Source organism: Zonotrichia albicollis, chromosome 23 (genome assembly GCF_047830755.1).
Source record: "Zonotrichia albicollis isolate bZonAlb1 chromosome 23, bZonAlb1.hap1, whole genome shotgun sequence".
Classification (NCBI taxonomy): domain Eukaryota; kingdom Metazoa; phylum Chordata; class Aves; order Passeriformes; family Passerellidae; genus Zonotrichia; species Zonotrichia albicollis.
The window spans coordinates 5,210,085-5,230,315 of record NC_133841.1 but is presented as its reverse complement, the minus strand read 5'-3'; the positions used below and the strand labels follow the sequence as shown (position 1 = coordinate 5,230,315).

The following is a 20,231-nucleotide window of genomic DNA, read 5'->3' as shown; positions in this document are numbered from 1 at the left end:
TAGGAGAAAAATCAGCTGCATAAAATCTGCATTTCAGATATTTCCCCTGGTTTGTGTTCTCCCAGGGAACCTGGCAGAAGTTCACTCAGAACACGTTTGTTTTTCACAGGCAAGGCAGAAGGGGAATGTTTTCATTCTGTTGGGTCAGTGACTCAGTAAACAGCTCGAGCCCTCAGCAGGCACACGAGCAGAACGAGGTGATGCTGGGAGATTCTCCACGTTCTGGGATTGTTAAAAACCCCCCACAGTAAAGGCTGGCTGTAAATGCTACAGAACTTACACACAAGGTAATTCCAGCCATAACTCTGCAGGCTGCCTCAGGTGCTGGGCCCTGCACATCCAGGTTTACCTGGCAGGGACACAGCCAGACAAGGGGCTCACACTCCTCTGCACACAAATCTAACACGAGGTTTTTATCTTAATGCCAAAAGCCCAAAGCAAATAAGGAGCCCTCACAGGTGCAATGCCTTAAGGACACATTCCCACCGAGTCCAGAGTGTTCTAGGACAGTGGCAGCTGCCAGGGGTCAGGACATTGTGCATCTGCAGGAGAGCAGCACAACAATCACAGACTGGCTTGGCTTAGAAAAGATCTAAAGATGACCTTGTTCCACCCTGACATGGGCAGGGACACCCTGCACTATCCCAGGTTGCTCCCAGTCCTGTCCAACCTGGCCCTGAACATTTCCAGGGATACACACTGGGCTCAGCTTCACCACCCAAGCTCCTTCTTAGCTTTGGACGTTTTCTTTCTACATTTGCCACCTTCTGTCTGTTAATTAATTATTACTCTGCTGACTGTCAGGACTGGGCCCCATCATAATCTACCAGGCCTTCAAGATTAAAATCCTAGAGGTAAAAAACACCACTACAGACATCATCAGCAGCACAAGAAGTTGTGGGATCAGCCTTCCCCAGCTGCTCACTGCAGGCTGTGGGAGAACTGAGCTTCTTGTCCCTCCTGCAGGGCCACCTGCACCCACTGCAGCTGCCTGCAGTCCCTGGGGACAGGCCATGTGTCCAGAGGGTGACTGCTCCTTCAAACAGCTGCACTTCTCATCAAGTGTCAGCCTAATTAAAACCAGCTCCACAACAACACTGCTCACTTCCACCACAATGCCTGCAACATGCCAGTGGTTTGGGAGAATAAATGCAAGGATTATTCCCAGGTAAGGAAATGCTGCCTTTTGGAGAAACTTGGTGTTGAGGTTGATTCAGATGTAGCCACATAGACTATAAAACCAGGACAGGAAGTAAAGAGAATAAACCTCCCCTTTAATTGTTTGGTGTTGACACAATTTTGGTGGGTCCAAAATTCATCCGGTTGGGATCGATACACTTACCTATCATCCCTGTGGGGCAATAATCCCGAGTTCCTTCCTGGAATACAAGACAGTGTCTTTATAACTCGGGAGGGGAAAGGGATCTGAGGATGGAACATCTATTTACAGGGACAGCCTAATGCTTGCAGAGCCACAGAGGGATAACCAAACACTTCAACGTCAGCGGGATGTGGAACTAAAAATACTTAAAAGCAAAAATGCCGTGGAAACTGAGCCAAGAAAAAAGCAAAAACGAGCTCTGTTGCCTCAAAAATTACCACTGAGACAACAAAACCTTGCAGATGATGTATACCAAGCTGGGTTGTTGCAACTAAGATACTGTAATGGCCTTTCTTTCCAAGAAAGCCAACTGATGCCCTACTTTTAGGCAAAAGTTCATGTTTTTCCTCCAGAACTTTAGGCTCACCTTTCTACAACCTCACCTTCTTGTGCAAAGAGACAAACTATAAAACATCAACCTGCAAAATATCAAAAGCATAGCTTGTTTTATTTTTGAACTATGTTAAAATTCAGGCTGGACTGCTGGGTGTGAGCCTCCCTGGAGCAGGAGGGAGCAGAGATAAAGTTCCTTATGCAAATTCTCTTCATTCAGTGATAATGCTCCTTATGCAGATTCTCTTCATTCTGTCTCAGGGGTTTCAAGTTCACTCCCTGAACGCTGACCCAGCGGGGTCACACACATTTCAGCCCGACAAAGCTGGACAAGCAATTTTTTCCCTAAGCAAAGCATGATTGCTTCTTTGTTTAAATCCCTCTGTAACTAGAAATTAATGCTGGGTGATGCAGCCAGAGTTTGGAGGCTCATTTTCTCCAAAGCCTGCCTGAAGTGACTGCAATAGATGGAATTATCCAAGAACATAATTCCTCTCTCAAAATAATCAGCATTACCAAGCAACCTCCAAATTCTTCCTCCTGATGAGATGACCCCACCCTGTGTGCACACAAGACATTTTTCTCTCAGGCCACTCCTGCTGATGAGTCCTTTTACTGCTTTCCACAGGTTGGTTTCCTCCTCCACAGCATCTGCAGCTGCTGGAAGGGCTCAGAGCCCGGCCAGGCTCGTGTCAGTGCCCCAGCAGCTCCTGGAATGCCACAGCTCAGCACACCCAGAATGTGGCACAAACAGGTCCTGCCACCCCCCACACAAATGCAGGTCACTGCACCTGGCTTCCAGCCAAACTGATGGAGACTTTGCAAGGAAGTTCTCTGCTCTCAGGTGTCACCACTGAGCTTGGCCAAAACCACCCCTTTGCCCAATAACCAAGGGAATAAATGAATTTCTGCTCCTCATTCTACCAAACCACTCCTCTTCACAGAGCCCAACTGCTCTGCCATGAGAATTCCTGACCAGACTCCCTTAGTTCAAAGCAGATTCTCTGTCATATTCTACACTTAATACACACAAACAAAAATCATACTTGATTATACAGCCACATTCTTGTTTTTAAGCTGTTTTCACTGCAATTTTGCAAGCTCTACAGCACATCCTCCTCAAGTCAGCAGCATTTTGATGATTGTGTTGTTAGAATTTATGACTAGCAACATCAAACCCCTCCTCTGAGCCCTTCCAGCCCTGGAGGAGCCCAACTTTGCTATCTGCTGTGCAGTTACATCTCATTTAGCAGCTTAAATGGTCAAACAGATAAGGCTAACACAAGAACTTCCATTACTTACTGTGCAGCATGAAGCACCCTGCAGACACTACAGTACATCCCTAGCTTGGGAAAAAAGCCAGCTCCACTCTGAACCCACCTTCTCTTGAGAATTACACAATTTGGGAAGTGCTCCTTTCTTAGGATTCCTTTGACACAGCCCATTATTTCCTAGTCTGTTTTCAGTAACTCCACAGAACACACACTCAGGCAGTAAAATGTGGGGAACCAGCACTCCCCAAAGCTCTGTCAATGCTAAAAGCAAGCTGGGAGCCATCCACCTCCTCGTGTACTCTCCTCAGTTTTGCACCAGCACAGTTTTATCCCTCAGTTTTATGGGTCTTTGAGAAATGGGGCTCCTTGATGCCACCCATGGAGTGGGGCTTGGAGTTCTTCTGCTGTTTTGTGTTCTTAAATGAATGATGGGCATAAAAATCTTCCCCAGAGACATAAAACACCTATTCCAGGAGCAGTAAGGAGAACAGATACACCAGGGAAACTCCAGGTATTAACCACAAACAAGACCACCACAATGAACAAAAAATGGATGAACTGTGCTGTCTACAACTGGTTACCTGCTTGTGGGCATGGTCATAGGAGTTGATGTGGTTGTCAAACTCCTGGTGCTTCTGATACTGCTTGTCACAGAGTTCACAGTAGAAGTTTGCTCTGAGGTCTTCCAAAGCCTTGGCAATGGCCTTTTCTTTGTCAACATAATCCTGAAAAATTAATAAAAAAATGATTCTGTTAAGGGTCCTGTAGAACAGCCTGCAAGATGATGGATAAGGAAAAACAGTGCTTAATAAAAGCTTTGTGTACATTGATTATATTTATTACAGGATCACTGAGGTTGGAAAACACCTCCAAAATCACTGGGTCCCAGCTGTGCCTGATCCCCACCCTGTCCCCAGCCCAGAGCCCTGAGTGCCACCTCCAGGCCTTCCTTGGGCCCCTCCAGGGATGGGCACCCCAACCCTCCCTGGGCAGTTCCAGTTCCTGACCCCCTTTCCATGGGGAAATTCCTGCTGTGCCCACCCTGAGCCGTTCCCTCTGCTCCTGTCCCTGTTCCCTGGAGCACAGCCCGACCCCTGGGCTGTCCCCTCCTGTCAGGAGCTGTGCAGAGCCACAAGGGCCCCTGAGCCTCCTTTGCTCCAGGCTGAGCCCCTGCCCAGCTCCCTCAGCCCCTCCTGGGGCTCCAGCCCCTTCTCAGCTCCATTCTGGGCACTCTCCAGCCCCTCCAGGTCCTTCTTATCATGAAATGCCCAGAACAGGACACAGCGTTTGAGGTCCCTCAGCAGTGCCAGCTCAGGGGACAGTCACTGCCCTGCTCCTGCTGCCACCCCAGTCCTGGGACAGGTGCCATTGCCCACCTGGGCACACCTGGGCTCACGTCCAGCCTCTGCTGACCAGCACCTCCAGGTCCTGTCCAGCTTTTCAGACATTTTCCCCCACCTGAAACCTCCCATGGGGTTGCTGTGACCCAAATTCAGGTCCCAGCACTTGGCCTTACCAAGCTGAGCAGCCTTTGCAAATTCACAGGTGGGATTCCAGAACTTTGCAATGCTGCCAACCTCAGTGCTACTTGTTACCCACAATCACAGAATATTCTGTGCTGGAAGGGCCCCACAAGGACTGAACAGCCCCTGGTCATAGCAGAAGTAGCACTAAAAGAAGATTGCTCCAAACAAGGCCTGCAGGGGTGATGGGTGAGGCAGCTCTGCCTCAGGGGAGCCTCCTGCACTGTCTGTGCCCAAGGAGAGGTTCAAAAGCCTTGAGCTAACCCATAGGGCATCCCTGGCATCAAACCCAGGAGGATCCCTGCCCTGGGAGCAGAACCTTACACCTCTGAACTGACACTGCTCCATTCTGAGTGCTGAGAGATGTCTGCTCGATCTTGGCTTGGCTGCCTGAACTCAGGAGGAGGAACTGGCTGGGAATGACCCTTCAGAGCCTGCTGAGCCCAACCCACTGCAGGGAAACACTGCCAGGAGCAGAAGGGTCCCTCAGGCTGGGCTCAGACACTGCAGAGGGCACAGGGAGCAGCAGATAATGGCAGTGAGGGAGGGGAGACAGCTCTGGGTGCTGACAGGGTCTTTTCCCTTCTACAACTGAACACCTGCACAGGTGGAAATGCAAACCTCAGGCAGGGATGAGGTGTCTCACCTGGCAACAGCCACATCCTTCCCTCTTCTGTTCCAGCTTTTGAATATGCACTGAGCTGTGGGACTGGGGAAATCCCAGACCCTCAGGGGGCTGCATGGTTGGAAATCCAGGTGTGGAAGGAGCCCCAGGGCTGCTGCACACCTGGAGGCTCTGAGACACACCTGATGCTGGGACACAGCAAGCTCAGGGTTAGGCAGTGCTCCCTCTTGCCAGGCTGCATCAATTACAACCCCCCCAGCAGAATTAATAAAACATCACCACTCTTCATGAGCTCTCTGGGGAAGTTTTACCCTGAGGAGGTGGAAGGTTTTACTCAAAATCAACTACAAAGGCTGCATCACAAAGCTCACTGCACTCACTGCAGTATTTCCCATATAACCATTGACCACAGGCATTTCAACTGGAATAAAGAGAAATTATATAAAAAAACAGCCTAACATTAGAGAAAAAGCACTTAAGGATCTTTTTTTCCATCTTCAATACAATCTCCTATGGGAAGCTTCTTTCCTCAGCAAGAGGAGGCAGTAAGCATTTAAGGCAGAAAACTTTGAAAGGTTTTTCCTTTGAATTTCAGATCTTGTTCAAGGCAATGTGGTTTATCTCCTAGTTACCACATCAAAATGGCATCAAAATAACATTACTGAGTGTGTTTTATATGATATAAAATTTATATTAAAAAAATTCAACACCCAAGGAGAAGAAAAAAAAATATAAAAAATGTTAGTGCTCATGTTTGGGATTGTTTTCAATTTCAAGCACTGTTCCCTTCTACATAAAAAAAGGAAGCAACTTCCTGCTTCCATCTATTACCAGATGCCCTTGACAAGGGAAAAAAAAAAAGAAAAACATCAACAAATGTGGAGTTTTGAGCCTGAGGCAGGTCCCCAGGAAGACAAGAAAGGAAAACAGAGCAGCGTGAGCTGCACAGAACACGGACGTTCAAAGTTCCTCTGAATCCCAGACAAGCTTCCTGTGCCATGTGTGGGTTTTTTGAGCAAGCATCCTGTGGCTAAACAATGAAACCCAGCCATTTGAGTGATCAGAATTTCTACAAAAGAAGGGAATTAAAGCACTTTTCTTGGCTGCAGAGTTATCTGAGGCTCCCTGAATGGCTGATCAGGATGCACTGCCATCAGCACTTGCATAATGGACTCCTGTGGAGCAGCAAAAAGTAATGGCTGTAGAGATTTTTCACAGATTAATACCAAAATGCAAGGGGATAAGGATGAACTGAGCTTATAAAAACCCACTGGAGGTGGGAGAGACTGCTACTGCTCCAGAGCTCCTGAAAAAACCTGTGCTGGATGAGGGAAGGGAGAGAAAAGAGAGCAACAGAGGTTGGGCTGTGTTGGGAAAGACAATTGCAAACCCCAAGAACTCCAGGATCACAAAATGGTTTTGGTTGGGAGGGACCTTAAAGCTCACCCAGTCCCTCCCACTAGACCAGGTTCCATCCAACCTTCCCAGGGATGGGGATCCACAGCCCCCCTGGGTACCCAACACCTGCAGTTCACTCACAAAGCAAGTCAAGGTCTCAAAAAAAAAAAAATAAAGAGGAGAGGAGGCTGTAAATTTTCATAGCTGAACAAACTGCCTGAAGAATTAACTGTTCAACTGGGGAAATGGAATTTTAGATTTGCCGAGGTTATGTTTAATTTTAATGGCATTGAAAGTACTTTCCCATTATTTCTCAAATAATTAAAATTTATGCAAGACTGACACTTCATTTGGATGTCTTGGGCTCTTCCTCAACCCTGGTACTCCCCAAATCTCTGGACAATTGAACAAGCAGGCTTTCCTCAGAGCTGCTGGACTGCAGGGCAGGGAAGCAGAAGAGTGGATTAAAGGCTGAGCAGAGCCCATGTCTCCACAGAGAACCTGGTTACAGCTAATCCCAAAATGCTCCTGCATGTCACGCTCCATCCCAACACCACAGCTCATTTTTATCAGCCCCTGGCTTACAAAATAACCCCACAGGTTTTGTGAATCACATAGAAATACAGAATTTATCTTTTTTTTTAATGCTGCCTGAACAATTCTTCCAAAGAGCTCCAGCCCATCGATTTCTCCATGCTGGAGCCATGTCCTGCCTTCCAAAGCAAGCAGGATTTCTGCAATAACATCACAATGAACTGCTCACTCCTCACTCAGTACAACACAAGAGCTCCTCCTCCAGCTGGTAACTGCCCCTCCACCACCTGCAGGCTTTGTCCTGACATGGCAGGCTCACTGGAAACATCTGTGGGGAAGGAAATGTCCTGCTCACCCCAGGACTGCTCCTTCCAGAACAGGAGCAAAGCACGTGGAGAAAGCCCTGCTGCCATCCTGGGGCTCCTCAGCAGCCAAACAAACAGGAAAGTTGATGCCAGGAAGTGAAAAACCAATGTGTTAAAATATAAATCACCTCCACAGTGACCAAACCCACAGCAGTGAATTCCTACCACCATCACTGCAGCAGGATGAGGAGAACTCAGCCCCACCAGAAGAGATCTTTTCCCAAGCAGCCCAGGACTCTGATGTTGATGCCTCTCTCTGTACCTTGTATTTCTGCCTCAGCTCCTCAGTGTCCTCCTTCTCCACCTCCAGCACTCGCCTCCGCTCCGTGGCATCCTCGGCGTAGTCCAGCTGTTAGAAACAAAATAAAGAGATGAAATTTGGTCCAAAAATACACAGCACTATCAAATCTACCAGAAAACACAACTGAACAACCTCAGAGTGGTCAAATACTGGAATCATCTACCCAGGGAGGTGGTAGAGTCACCATCCCTCGAAGAGTTTAAAAAAAGACTGCATGTGGCACTTGGTGCCATGATCTAGTTGAGGTGTTAGAACATGGGTTGGACTCGATGATCTTAAAGGTCTCTTCCAACCTAGAATTTCTGTGATTCTGTGTGAAACAGAATCTATGCAAGTTGTACTCTGCTTTCCCTGCTTTGTCAGCCCTAGTGTAAAACAGGGGTTTTACATCCCCCTAATGTAGACAGCTCTGGCAGGCCCATGATAGCTCTGGGGAGGGGAAATCTCTGAGCCCAGGGATTTTGGGGAGCATCCAGAGCCCAGAACAGAGGCTCAAAGGGATAAACAGAGGATGCATTTTGCAGACAAGGGTGTATTTTGCAGACAAGTGTTTTCTTACTGCACTGATTCAAGAGCAAGTTGTTCTTTGCACAAACTCTCACTGTAAATGCCTTTCCCTCATGTCACAGACATCTTCTCATGTAAAATCCTTTCCTTAGGATTTTTCCTCCTGAGAAGCTGAGAGGCCTCAGGGACAAATGTTAACAATGGTTATCTGCTGCTGTGGAATGCAACAGGTGCATCTGTGATTGGTCTCATGTGGTTGTTTCTAATTAATGGCCAATCATCACAGTCAGCTGGCTCTCTCTCTGTCCGAGACAGAAGCTTTTGTTATCTTTCTTTCCTATTCTATTCTTAGCTTAGCTAGCCTTTGGATGAAACCTTTTCTTCTATTCTTTTAGTATAGTTTTAATGTAATGTATCTATCATAAAATAATAAATCAGCTTTCTGAAACATGGAGTCAGATCCTCCTCTCTCCCCTCACCCTCAGACCCCTGTGAGCACCATCCCCATCCCCAGGAGCCTGCAGGGCTGAGGGGAGCTCACCTCCATCTCCATCCGGCCCATGCCCATGACATCATACTTGACAACGATAGGGATGGGATCTGTCCTCCCTGGAAGAGGAACACACAGAGAGGGCTCAGCAGCAGCCCAGCACCACAGCTCACTGTACACATTGGGTTTGGGTGGTTAGAGATCTTGCCTTGGAGTGCAGAGACCAGAAAGCTACAGTGAACCAAACACGAGCCATTCTCACAGCTTACAGCCAACCCTGAGCCAGCTCCCACGGCACCCAGGGTGAGAAATGCATTTTTGTGAACATTAACTGCTCATGTAAAAGCTTCTCATGGTTAATGTTCCCCCATGACCAGCCCTAGGGCAGGGCTGATAACAACACTTGAGCCTTCTCCTTACGGCTTCCACATCAGGCTCCTCATCTTGCCATAAGAGTGGAGAAGCTGCTAATCACATTTCACTGCTGCAGCTCATGAATAATCGATTAGAATCTCCCTTGAGAGATGTGGAAGCCTCTCTCCCACCAGCTTTTGCCCTCCCCAGGAGCAAGGAATGCTGAGGAGAAGCCAAAGCTCCCCCATCCCAAGCAGCCAGCCTGGCCAGGGGTGGGTCCCTGCTCCCCCAGCCCTGGAGCACTGCTCTGGCCCTGCTGTGTCACCTGTAAGCTGTGAAAAGGACTGGTTGCGAAGAAAATTGACTTTGAACTAATCAAACTATGCTGGAGATTTATTTTTTTTAAAAAAACATATCTTTAATCCACTCATAACCAGCCAAACAAAGCAAAATGGGGCAGACAAGCACTTTACTACCACAGCTTTTTTTGGTTTTTAAAAATTATTATTATTTTGATTTTTTACATCACAACTGGCACTGGTGGTTGTGATGTAACCCACTGACAAAGTACTTACCTTCTCCAGTGCAAACCTTGAGTGAAAAAACAGAATGTTTACTTCCCTTATTATTGCTCTTGTTTGGTGTAAACAACTCTTTTGTTATACACACATACACAGGTATTATACCTTTGGGCTAAAAGATTGACATGTTGGAGTCATGCCAAAATATTCCACATGTGCAAAGGGTAAAGTCTTTAAAACTGCCTCAGAAAACCTGAATAGGTGGGAACTCTTTGCCAGCATCAGTCATAATTCCTGCCAAAATCACAGCCCTGGAGGGGCTTTTGAATCTTAAAGTACAGACGTGGTTTTATTCAGAAATAAATCCATTTAATTAATTGCTTCATGATTTTGTTGATATGCCCAAGAATTTGATAGGCAGGTATCCATCAGGTCCAAAATTGGTGATCACATTGATCTGAAATGGTTTGGACTGAGCTTTCCTTTGGATATTTAAGGCTCATCTTTGACAAGGTTTCTCTTATGCCCAATGGTATAATACAGTAAGCAGTGACTGCAATTTTTAGCAAAAGGACCAAATTAAAGACAGGTTATAAAAATGACTTCCTAGGTGCAATATCACTTTCATAACGTCTCAGCCAGGGATTTACTGGTAAGTGGTGAACCCAAATGGAATGGCTGGCACCAAGTGCCAACAATTTATTGTTCAAATTTTTTTTCAAGCTTTTTTCTTTTTTGGTTTTGGTTTGGTTTTGGGTATTTTTGGTTTGTTTTTGTTTTGTTTCTCCAGCAATTGAGATCTTTCCGTGCAGCCTCATTGGCCTGGTAAACCCCTGTACACAAACAATGCATCAGTACTTTTGCCTTCTAAGGCAGTCAAAGTTTTTTGGATTGTTTTTATTTTTAAATTCAAAATCTATTTGGAAATTGCAGTAGCAAGTGCTAGTGCCCATCGTGTTGGGGGAAAAAAAATCAAGTTTGGACAGTATTAAAAATTTATGTTTAAACTGATTTTGGCAGTTCTAACACAAACAGAAACATCCCTTCTTAGCAATACCCTTTAATGAACAAGGATCAGACAAGTGTGCATAAAGAAAGGAAAGGAAAAGGAAAATGAAAGACCAAGCAGAAGGATGATGGCTACAACAGAGAAAGTAAGCCTAACATTGGTGCACTGATGACAAAGGAGTAATTCAGTCTGAAAATAAAAAATTACCACTGCTAAGTTTACCATCACCACAACAAGTCCAGGATCATAACGCTGTAAAAAAGAAACACCATTTGTTAGGCAGAAACCATTAGGGGCAGAAAACAGGCCATTGGGCAGGGAGGATGGGTTAAAAAATAATAATAACAGGAGGCTTCTTGCTCACCCCTCCACCCCATGACCGTGCTCTGCCCTGCAGAACCAGGAGCCACTGGAGCAGCTCTGACTCCTGCTGGGTGCTGGGAGAGCTCCTGGGATGGCCCTGCTCCAAGGAGGATCTGAGGCACATGGAAGCAGGCAATTTAAAAAGGAAACAAATCAGGATCTTAAGGAATAACAAATATTCTGGGCCAAAAGGAACTGTGCTTGCAGGGAAGAGGAGAATATTCCATGCAGAAAGCGATGCCTCTGTTTTCAACTGAACCATCATTTCATTCTGAAGGGAACCTCATGGGTGACATCCAGGTGACAAGTGGCACATCCAGGCATGCAGCACAGCTGTGGCAGCAGTGCCAACCCCACAGGGATGCCCTGGAGCAGCAGCAGCTGCTGCTGGGCACTGGGGTGGCCTCACTCCACGTCCACACGATGGTGAAGGGACAGGGACAGGCTCAGGGCCACCCCTCGTCCCTGGCTGCAGGTGGGACATGGGGAGCAGCCACAGGGGAAAATGGGGCTCTCCAAGCTCAGCTCATGGCTTCTCCTTTGAAGGAACTTCCTCAAGGAATGTTTGTGCTACTGCTGGCCATGCCAACAGGATCTTTCCCAGCAGGTGAACGTGGCTTGGAGCTTGGGAGCCTCCCAGGTTTGGGGTCCCTGTTGAGCCCTTCCTGTCCCAGCAGCCTTTGAAAGGAAGGTGAGCTTCCAAGGCCCAGAATTCCTAAACTTCCTGCCACACAGCAGGGCTGCAGGCAGTGCCACATCCCAGGGCAAATCCTGCTGTGTCCCTGGCCCAGCCCCCTGCACCTTGGGACATTTATTTTCTTTTTGAGGCAGGTCACAAACTCCTTCACAGACCGGGCACTGCAGACCCCAAAGCAGAGAGGGTTATTGCATCAAACACTTCCACACACAGGGAAAACCTCATGGAGAGGAAAAAGCAGGAACCTCCAGCAGGATGGAAAAAATAAACAGCTCACATAAGAGTCACACCTTAGAAAACCCAATCTCAAAGGAAATTAGGTTAGTAATGATTCCCTGCGCTCAGAAATGAAATGAGATTCCCAAAGTCACCTGCTGTACCTGTTTTGCTTTCCTCTCCCCAAGAAATGGGAAAACCTTTCTCCCAGCTTGTGAAAAACTGCTCAGACCCAAACAAACCCTGAGAGCCATCCCTTCCCAGAGCCCTGCATGGCAGGGAGCACATGGCCAGGCAGGATTCTCCACATTCCCTTCTGTTTAACTGCACAAAGCTGCTGGATATGAGCAAATACTTCCCCCCTGGTGCTGTAAATGAATAAATCCTAGGAAAATTCATCCCAAGGCTTTGGTATCAGACACAGGTCATGCTGCATGTGGAGGGCTGTGGGTTCAGGGCCATGCTCTGCCTCTGGATGTGGCAAGGATGCTGCTCTGCCCTCTGGAATGGGAACATCCCAGCTGGAGCTACCATCTGAGCCTGCCTGGCAATGCCAGCATTGCCAACACCAGCCCATGTTTGATCCTGGTTGTAACAAGCCAAAGCAGAAAACAGTTTTCATCAGATTTGCAGATTCAGAGGAACCCCTCCCTCCACAAACAGCATCATGGCAACACAATCCCAGAATGGTCTGGGCTGGGAGGGAACTTAAAAACCAGTTCCTCCATGGAACAGGGGCACCTTCCACTATCCCAGGGTATCCCAGTGTCCAGCCTGGCCTTGGGCACTGCCAGGGATCCAGGGGCAGCCCCAGCTCCTCTGGGCCCCACCACAGTCACAGGGAAGAGTTTCCTCCCTATATCCAACATAAATTGATCCTTTATTTAATTTACAACATCTACTTCTTGTCCTATTCCCAATAGATAAAATTCCCCAATAAAGGGCCATTCAGATATAACAAAATGGAAAAAAAGTACCCCAAGAATTCTATGTGAACATAATTCAATCAAATCTCCTCCACCGTGTCCCTTATGCAGCACAGATGTAAGACAAGAACTGTAATCCTGTTTGTTTTGTTGACATCCTCATAGAAATTCCCCCCAGGTACAAACAAATCCTAGAGGAGTGATTGATATCACACTTGTCACTGAAGGAGAATTTCATAAACTCAGCATCTCCAGAGGACACAGACAACAGCACCTGATCTTGTTGGACATGGAAGATTTCTCCTTATTTATCTTTAACTGAAGCCCCCAGTGAGACACAACCTTCCAGGGCTTTCAGCTGCTCCTGCAAAGGGACTCACTCAGCTGAGAGAGGGCAGGGTCGTGGGCACAGCACAGGGTGGGCAAGGGCTGCTCTGCTCACTCAGCACCAACCCCACTGCAGGCCCTGCAAGGGAGCAGCAACAACACCTGGAATGGAGCCACAGGGCCAGGGCTCACCTTCAGCTGCACTGGCTGGGAACAGGGAGACAGGGAGGAGTCCCTGTGCTCATGAATGAGTTGCATTTTTAAAGATGAGAATTTTGCAACACTCAACACTCCAGGACTGTTACAGCATGGGGGGCTGGCTCTGCTTCCAGGAACAAGGGACAGGACACGAGGGAACAGCCTCAAATTGTGCCAGGGAAGGTTCAGGTTGGATATTGGGGAAATTTCTTCATGGGAGGGGCTGTCCAGCCTAGGCAGAACCCAGGAGTCCCCATCCTGGAGGGATTTAAAAGCTGTGTAGATGTGGCACCTGGGGACAGGGGTTTGTGGTGGCCTTGGCAGCACTGGGCTCCCTAAAGTCTTTGAGAAACCAAGAGCTGTCCTGTTGAAAATTCAGACTCCTCATTCAGTAAGGGGAGAGAGGAGAAAATCCACCCATTTTCACTGATATGGAAGCCTGGGGTGCTCCTCACTGGCTAAAAGTGACACCACATTATCAAACTCACTCCAACTGCTGCAAGAAGCAAATGAACAAACAAGGGCAAGCTTTAATCCCAGTCCCCTTGGGGAATTAGATTTGTGAGCTCATCCTGTTTATGTCAGATTTCTGGAAGGGGTCAAAACAATCAAGAGATTCAAACAAAGGTCCCTCATCCTTGGTAGCAAACAAAGTTCCAGAGAGGAGAGAGTTTCTTCCAAGAACACAGAAACCGCCCTGTCAATTTAATCCTTACTAAGCAGGGGAGAAATGACAAGAGAAAGACAAGTTATAAACATCCCAATCACATGGAAAACTTCCAGTGGGAGCTCAAAACTTTGCAGAACACAAACCAAGGATGCCACTTGCAGAAAGCCAAGCTGAGGTTTGGCACTGAGGCACCAGAGCTCCTTTTGCAGGGGAAGGAATGTGGTGGAGTCTGGGTCAAAAACATCCCTACCCCAAATGCTGGGCAATGGATTAAAGAGCAACAAAGAAGGTGTTGGAGCAAAACCACAATTCCTGGTTGACTGAGGACAGGAATTCAAGGTAAGAGCTGCTGTCTGTGTTCATCTTGCTAAGTGGACAGGGCTGAAGGGGCTGCTGCGATTCAGGGCTGCACTGAGGAGTGAGGCAGGCTGTGCAGGGCCACTGCCTCTCCCAGTTTAATAAATCTGCTCTTCCATTGCACCAGCACAAAGGGCCAGAGGGCCTCGTGCCCAGCCAGGCCAGGGCAGTCTGTCACAAGAAACACTGAAAGCACAATGACTGCACATCTCACTGGCCACTCCCACTCAAGCAACACAAACTCACCACCCGTAATCAAGGGAAGGATCTCACACCTCCAAAAGCAAACAAGGGGGCAACTGCTTCCCCCAAAGGACACTGAGGCACTGAGCAAACTTCCTCCTTGGTCTGTGGTCTGCTGGGTTTAACACAGCAGTGAAGATGGGGGTGATGACAGCAACCACAGCAGGCCAGGTTTCTCAAGCTAAGCTCACATGAACATCACTCAAAACCACTGCTGTGATTTGTGTTGCAAACACAAGCATGGAAATGCTCCTCCATGCCAGGACTGAGGTTCCTGTGAGGACATGTGAAGATACAAGAAGATAAGAGTGATCACAGCTATTTCTTGGGTAAGACTGCCAAACCAACCCATACCTAATGAGTAAAGGCACTGTTAAGCATTTCTATCTGCCTCTCCTGTGTTTTCCTGTATTTATTACAAAGCTCCAAAACCCAGAAAGAAATGTGACACTCCTCAGCCCCTCAGATGCTCATTGTTCCATGCTCACAGGCCTGACAGCCCTGCACCGTCTGCCTCACGAGATCAGAGCAGCCAACAAATGGAAAGCACAGGAATATCTGAGCTGAGGCCATTTGGCGAGCAGGTGACAGCACCAGCATTCAAAACCTTGGAATTCAAACCCTGAGCTCATTTCTCCAAGCTGCAGCTGCCAAGAGATCACATTTGTGACTGATCTCAGTTGCTGGATGGTCAGAGCTCTGTTTATTGCTCCCCACAGCCTGAGAACATGCAGCAAAGGCAGTGCCTGCAGCCACCTGGCAGTGCCCTGGATGGGGACTCAGATCTGGCTCCATCTCACCCCCAGGGGCTGCTAGGAGAGGACATTTCCTGCCTGAGCCTCACCTGCAGCCCTGAGCAGCTTCCAGCACTTGTCAGACACTTCTGCTCTCCCACCCTGCTCAGCCCTTGGACTAAAAGGAATGTTTTCCCTTTTCTGAACAGATTTGGGGAGGAATGTGCCAAAGAACTGCACCACAGTGATGCTGAGGGGGGGAGTGCTGACTATATTTATCCTCACAGAATTTGCAAGTCAGAGCACAAATCCACTTGTGCTTTTTCTTTTAATTGAAAACCATGCAACAAAAATACAGCTTGATGGAAGAACTGGATTTCAGAATTTGCTAACAAATTTGCTGTACCTGACTTTGCTACCTAGCTGGATGTACTCATGAAAGAATAAGAACTTTCTATTAAGTGCTGCTGCCTGTATCACCAGATGATTTATACAATCAGTGTGGGGCAGGAACAGCACTGCCCTGCCACTCTGTGCAGGGTAATTGTTTCAGCCTGAGTGGAAGGGAACCAGGATGCAGGAAGGGTTCCCAGCCCTGCATGGCACTGCCAAGAGAGACACAGGCACAGCCCTGCCCTCTCCTCACAGTTACATCAGCAGAGCTGCTCCCCAGGGAGATGGAAGCAGCTCATCCAGAACAGTTCCACTGAAATGATGCCAAAACTTGGCTAAGAACACAAGCAAACATGAAGGAAGTTATTGCTAAACAGGCAGAGGAAGCAGGGGACAGAAGGTATTTCTTCAGGACCAAAGGCTACAGGGAAAGTTCCTGCCCCAAAAGGGACATCCCTGCCCTACACAGAACCACCTGCAGCTTCTGTTTCCTGAGGACTGGAGATGACCCAAACCCCAGCACAGACCAGCAGCCACCCACCTTGAGACTCCTTTTGGTTTGCAGTTTTAGACAATAACCAAGCACTGACTGAGCTGCCTGAGGAATCCCAGAGCTGCACTGAGCCCCCACATTACCTGAGCTGTGACTGGGGAGCAGCTCTGCCATGACCAATCCTGTGATTCCTGTGGCCATAGCAAAGATTACATTGGGATTCACCTCTCAGATACCACAAAAGATCAGGAGAATCTTGGTCATGGGAATACTGTGGGAATACACAGTAAATCAATGCCTTAAACATTTCAAATTAATCATACTGGACACAGTTTGTGGTGTAGGGGAATTTGTAACTGCTTCTATACTGATGGTGGGGCTGCTTTTAAAGGGTCAAGGCTGCAATCAGGCAAGAATGTTTACAATAGAGAAGCAAATAAATCTGTGTTGAATCCAGTTGTTACCCAGACTGGCTAAGGATGAGCTGGACCTGTGACCAGAGCTGGTCAATCCTTGCTCAGAACCCTCTCCATATGGCCAGGAAACATCAAACCTTCCTCCTGCCCTCTCCAAACCCTCCCCAGGCCCTGCTATGACCCAGGAAACAGCAGCACAACCTACTCACCTTCCCCTGGTCTAATTAAATGAGATTAAACTACTGGTTTCAGTCTTGCAGAGTACTGTTACTTCATATTAAACACACAAGTCCAAAAGGAAAAATAAAATCCCTAAGTTTTCAGCACAATTATTTTTTTTCAAACAAGACTTGTCAAAAAAGTTGACAGGGAAAAGGCAAAGAGCTTATAAAAATATTTTCAAATGTACCATTCAAATGATCCCACTTCTGCACGTCAATCTCCTGGCTTTCCATAATACTGCTTTAACTTAATGGGAAATACTCATTCCAAGAGAAATCATTAGAGTGTGGCTGAATTCAGATTTCCCTCAGCCCTCTCATTCCCCTCCTGACTTATGTAAATTCTAATTTATTCACAATCCTTGGGCTCATTCAGCACAGGACTTCACACGAAGGTCAGGCAATGCTTTTTTTTAACTGATCTTTTGCCACTTTCATTTCTCCAGGAGACACAAAATCCTGGATTATCAACTCCAGGCATTCCCTCAAAAATAAAATAGGCTGCAATCACCATTTTCTCACTTGTCAGAGCACAATCATCCCATATCTCTATGGAAAAGTGGCTCCCTAAGCCATATTTTCCAAATTAATAAAGATTCCTGTCAAATGGCAATCCCCTCTCCTGCTTTTTCATATTCACTGGCTGTTAGCAAGCTGAAGCACCATTTCCAAATATAACACAAGTTATTTGTGAGGGAATATGATGCAAAACATCAAGGAAAGAGATGAGCTGAAGGATGACTCTGCTGAATTCCTCGGGAGTATCTCTGAGGCAGGACTGGCACGGTCAGAGGTGACAGCACTGTCCCTGCCTGCTGCTGCACACAGCCCACATTCAGTGAGAGATGCAGATGTTCAGTGAGAGATGCAGATGTTTCACACAGCTGGAGACAGCCACATCACCCAGGCATGGGCTCTGTGCTTCTCTACCCAAGGGCTCAGCTTTTCTCAGTGTTACACCACAAGGCAGCTGCCCCAGGGGGCACAAATCTGGAATTTTCCTGAGAATGAGCCATGGTTCACCTCACCAGCAGATTTTTACCACCAAGAGTAGATTTTAGGCTGCTGCAGGTATCACCCAGAGGCACTCAGCACTCTCACCACCCCCCAGTGGGTGGTCAGGATGAAGGAACCATCACAGGGTGAAGTCCTGCAGTGTGAGCTTCTTGCTGAACAACACCACAAAACTACAAGAAACATTTCTGCTTGCCAGATGAATCACCTTGGGATTCAACAGAACTAAAGAGGGAGCCCCAACTCAGATGAAAATCTAGAATTAAAAGCAACATCACAAAACTCAGCACACTGAACTCATCCACTTCCTTTCAAAAGTAGCTGAATGCAGTATCAATTCCATACATGCAACTCTAAATTTCTGAGGGTTTGATGTGAGGACCTTCTGCAGGGGGTCAGAAGCAGAGCAAGGTCAGAAGCAGCTCAAGGCTGCTTGAAGGGGTTTTGTTTGTGCTGCACCTCCTCTCCACAGGCTGTGTGAGATTTTAGCTCAAGCAGGAAGAGTTGAACAGGAACACACCTCTCCTGGTCTTTCCTGAGCAAGGGAGTGTGGAAGATGGGAAGAACTTCTGTTCTGCTCCTCTCTTCTCACTGCACATCAGATGTCTCTTCAAACTCTTAGAATAAGATTAAAATTGGATGGAAATGTTTCCTTCCTGACATTTTGTATTTGGATTTTTGGGCCAATCTAAGATTCATTAGAAAGGTCACTGGATAATGAATTAAACACTCCCAACACAATCATCACCAATGCCACAGGCTCTGGCTGCTGAGAACTCCGAGGACAGAAGCAGGAGCAGCAGCAGCAGCCTCTCCCTTGCACACCCCCTGCCTGCCCAGACCTCTGGAGGAGTTGGCTGGCAGGTGGACAGGGCACTTCTTCCTCCCAAAAGGGCTGAAACTGCTGCACATGCTCCAAAGGCTGCACTGGGAAGGCTCCAGCACTGAACTGGGTTAAACTGGTGGGTTATTGTCACTCCTGTGACCATGCAGGAGGCACAGGAAAGCCCTCAGAGCCCACATCCACGATTTGCTCCCAACCAGCAGAGCTCCAATGATGTGTGAGAGATCTGGAACAGCTCCAGCACACAGAGAGGCACAGGGGGAACATCTAAATCTGGCCAAGACTCAAAGTGCAAATTCCTGCTGGGCCCATGGGACATGGTGACAGCACCACCCCCTGCCCTGACCCCAGACCCAGCCCCAAAATCCAGCTCACTCCAGCACATCTGAGCCTGCAGCACCCTTGGGCTGTGCTTTGGGATCCACCCAGGGCTGGGACAAGGCTTTTGCTTCTTTAAAGCCTCTTTGTTTTCCACCTGGGGCTGGGACAAGGCTTCTCCTTCTTTCAAGTCCCTGTGTTTCCCCTCTGGTGACACACAGAGCAATACAGAGCACTGAGCTCCACCCTGTGATGCACATCCCATGTGCCAAAGGAGAGGCCACAGGTGACAGCTACAGCCCCAGCAGGGACAGGAGAGCACTGGACAGTGCCATGCATCAACCAGAGAACTCCAATAAATCACATTAGAAAAGCCAGAAGCATTAACCTGCAAGGCAGCCCTGCCTGAGAGGTCAGAGAGCTTTAGGATTAACAGGCATTGCCAGAGTTTGGGGGATTTGTTACCTCTGCAGTCCTGCAGAGCACAGACAGCCCCATCTCCAGGGGCTCACTCATGGAACAGGGGTTACAAGCTCCCAGGTGCTCAGACTGCAGGCACAGGAACATGAGTGAGTTACTGAGGGCTCAGGGCACACCTGAGCTTCAAACACTGCCACAGGTTCCTACAGAAAGGGGCTCAGTGTCACAGGAAGGATTCAGGCTCAAACAGGAGGGTCTGGTGTGTGCTGGGCCAGCCCACTGAGATTTGCTAATCCCTGACAAACTGCTGGGATCAGGAATAAATCCAACCTGTGAGAGTCCTGTGGGGAAACCAGGAGTGAGCCTCTCCATCCAGAGAATCTCTGCCACCACTTTCCATCCTCAGTGAGCCTTTCCTGGCCTTCTAATGGCTTCTGACCCCAGTGAGCACTGACAGATCATGGGAACTCCCTCAAATCTTGAATTTTTAACACCAAAAGAGCAGCACAGCTGGAAGCTGCACCACTCCCTGTCAGTGTGGAAAGTGAATTCTCCTCCCTCCACGCTGACTCTCACACATGCAGCACACACACAGCTCTACCTGTACCAACAAGGGAGGCAGCAGCTGCCAAATATGAAACTCAACACTGCAATTGCTTGGATATATTAATAATGGAAAGAAGATCTATTCTAGGAACAAAAAGCAGAAATAATTTTGTTAAAGATCAAGGCTGGAGTTGAAGGTTTCAGACACAAGGGACTGGAC

General features: G+C 47.8%; 1 protein-coding gene across 10 annotated transcripts in view; it reads right to left on the bottom strand.

Annotated features, from left to right (window-relative positions):
• GPATCH8 (G-patch domain containing 8) overlaps positions 1 to 20,231 on the bottom strand; it is a 54,636-nt gene that overhangs the window by 11,080 nt on the left and 23,325 nt on the right. For 4 of the 10 annotated variants that reach the window (XM_074557482.1, XM_074557483.1, XM_074557481.1 and 1 more), the window contains 5 exons: positions 10,823 to 10,867; positions 8,783 to 8,850; positions 7,696 to 7,782; positions 3,570 to 3,713; positions 1,343 to 1,379 (listed from right to left, as the gene is read on the bottom strand). In XM_074557482.1, coding sequence (XP_074413583.1) covers positions 1,343 to 1,379; positions 3,570 to 3,713; positions 7,696 to 7,782; positions 8,783 to 8,809 — 295 coding nt within the window. In that variant the 5' untranslated portion in view covers positions 8,810 to 8,850; positions 10,823 to 10,867. Of the gene's footprint in view, positions 1 to 1,342; positions 1,380 to 3,569; positions 3,714 to 7,695; positions 7,783 to 8,782; positions 8,851 to 10,822; positions 10,868 to 10,979; positions 20,201 to 20,231 lie in introns of those variants that run through there. The other 6 variants (XM_074557476.1, XM_074557479.1, XM_074557480.1 and 3 more) reach the window with 3 other exon arrangements.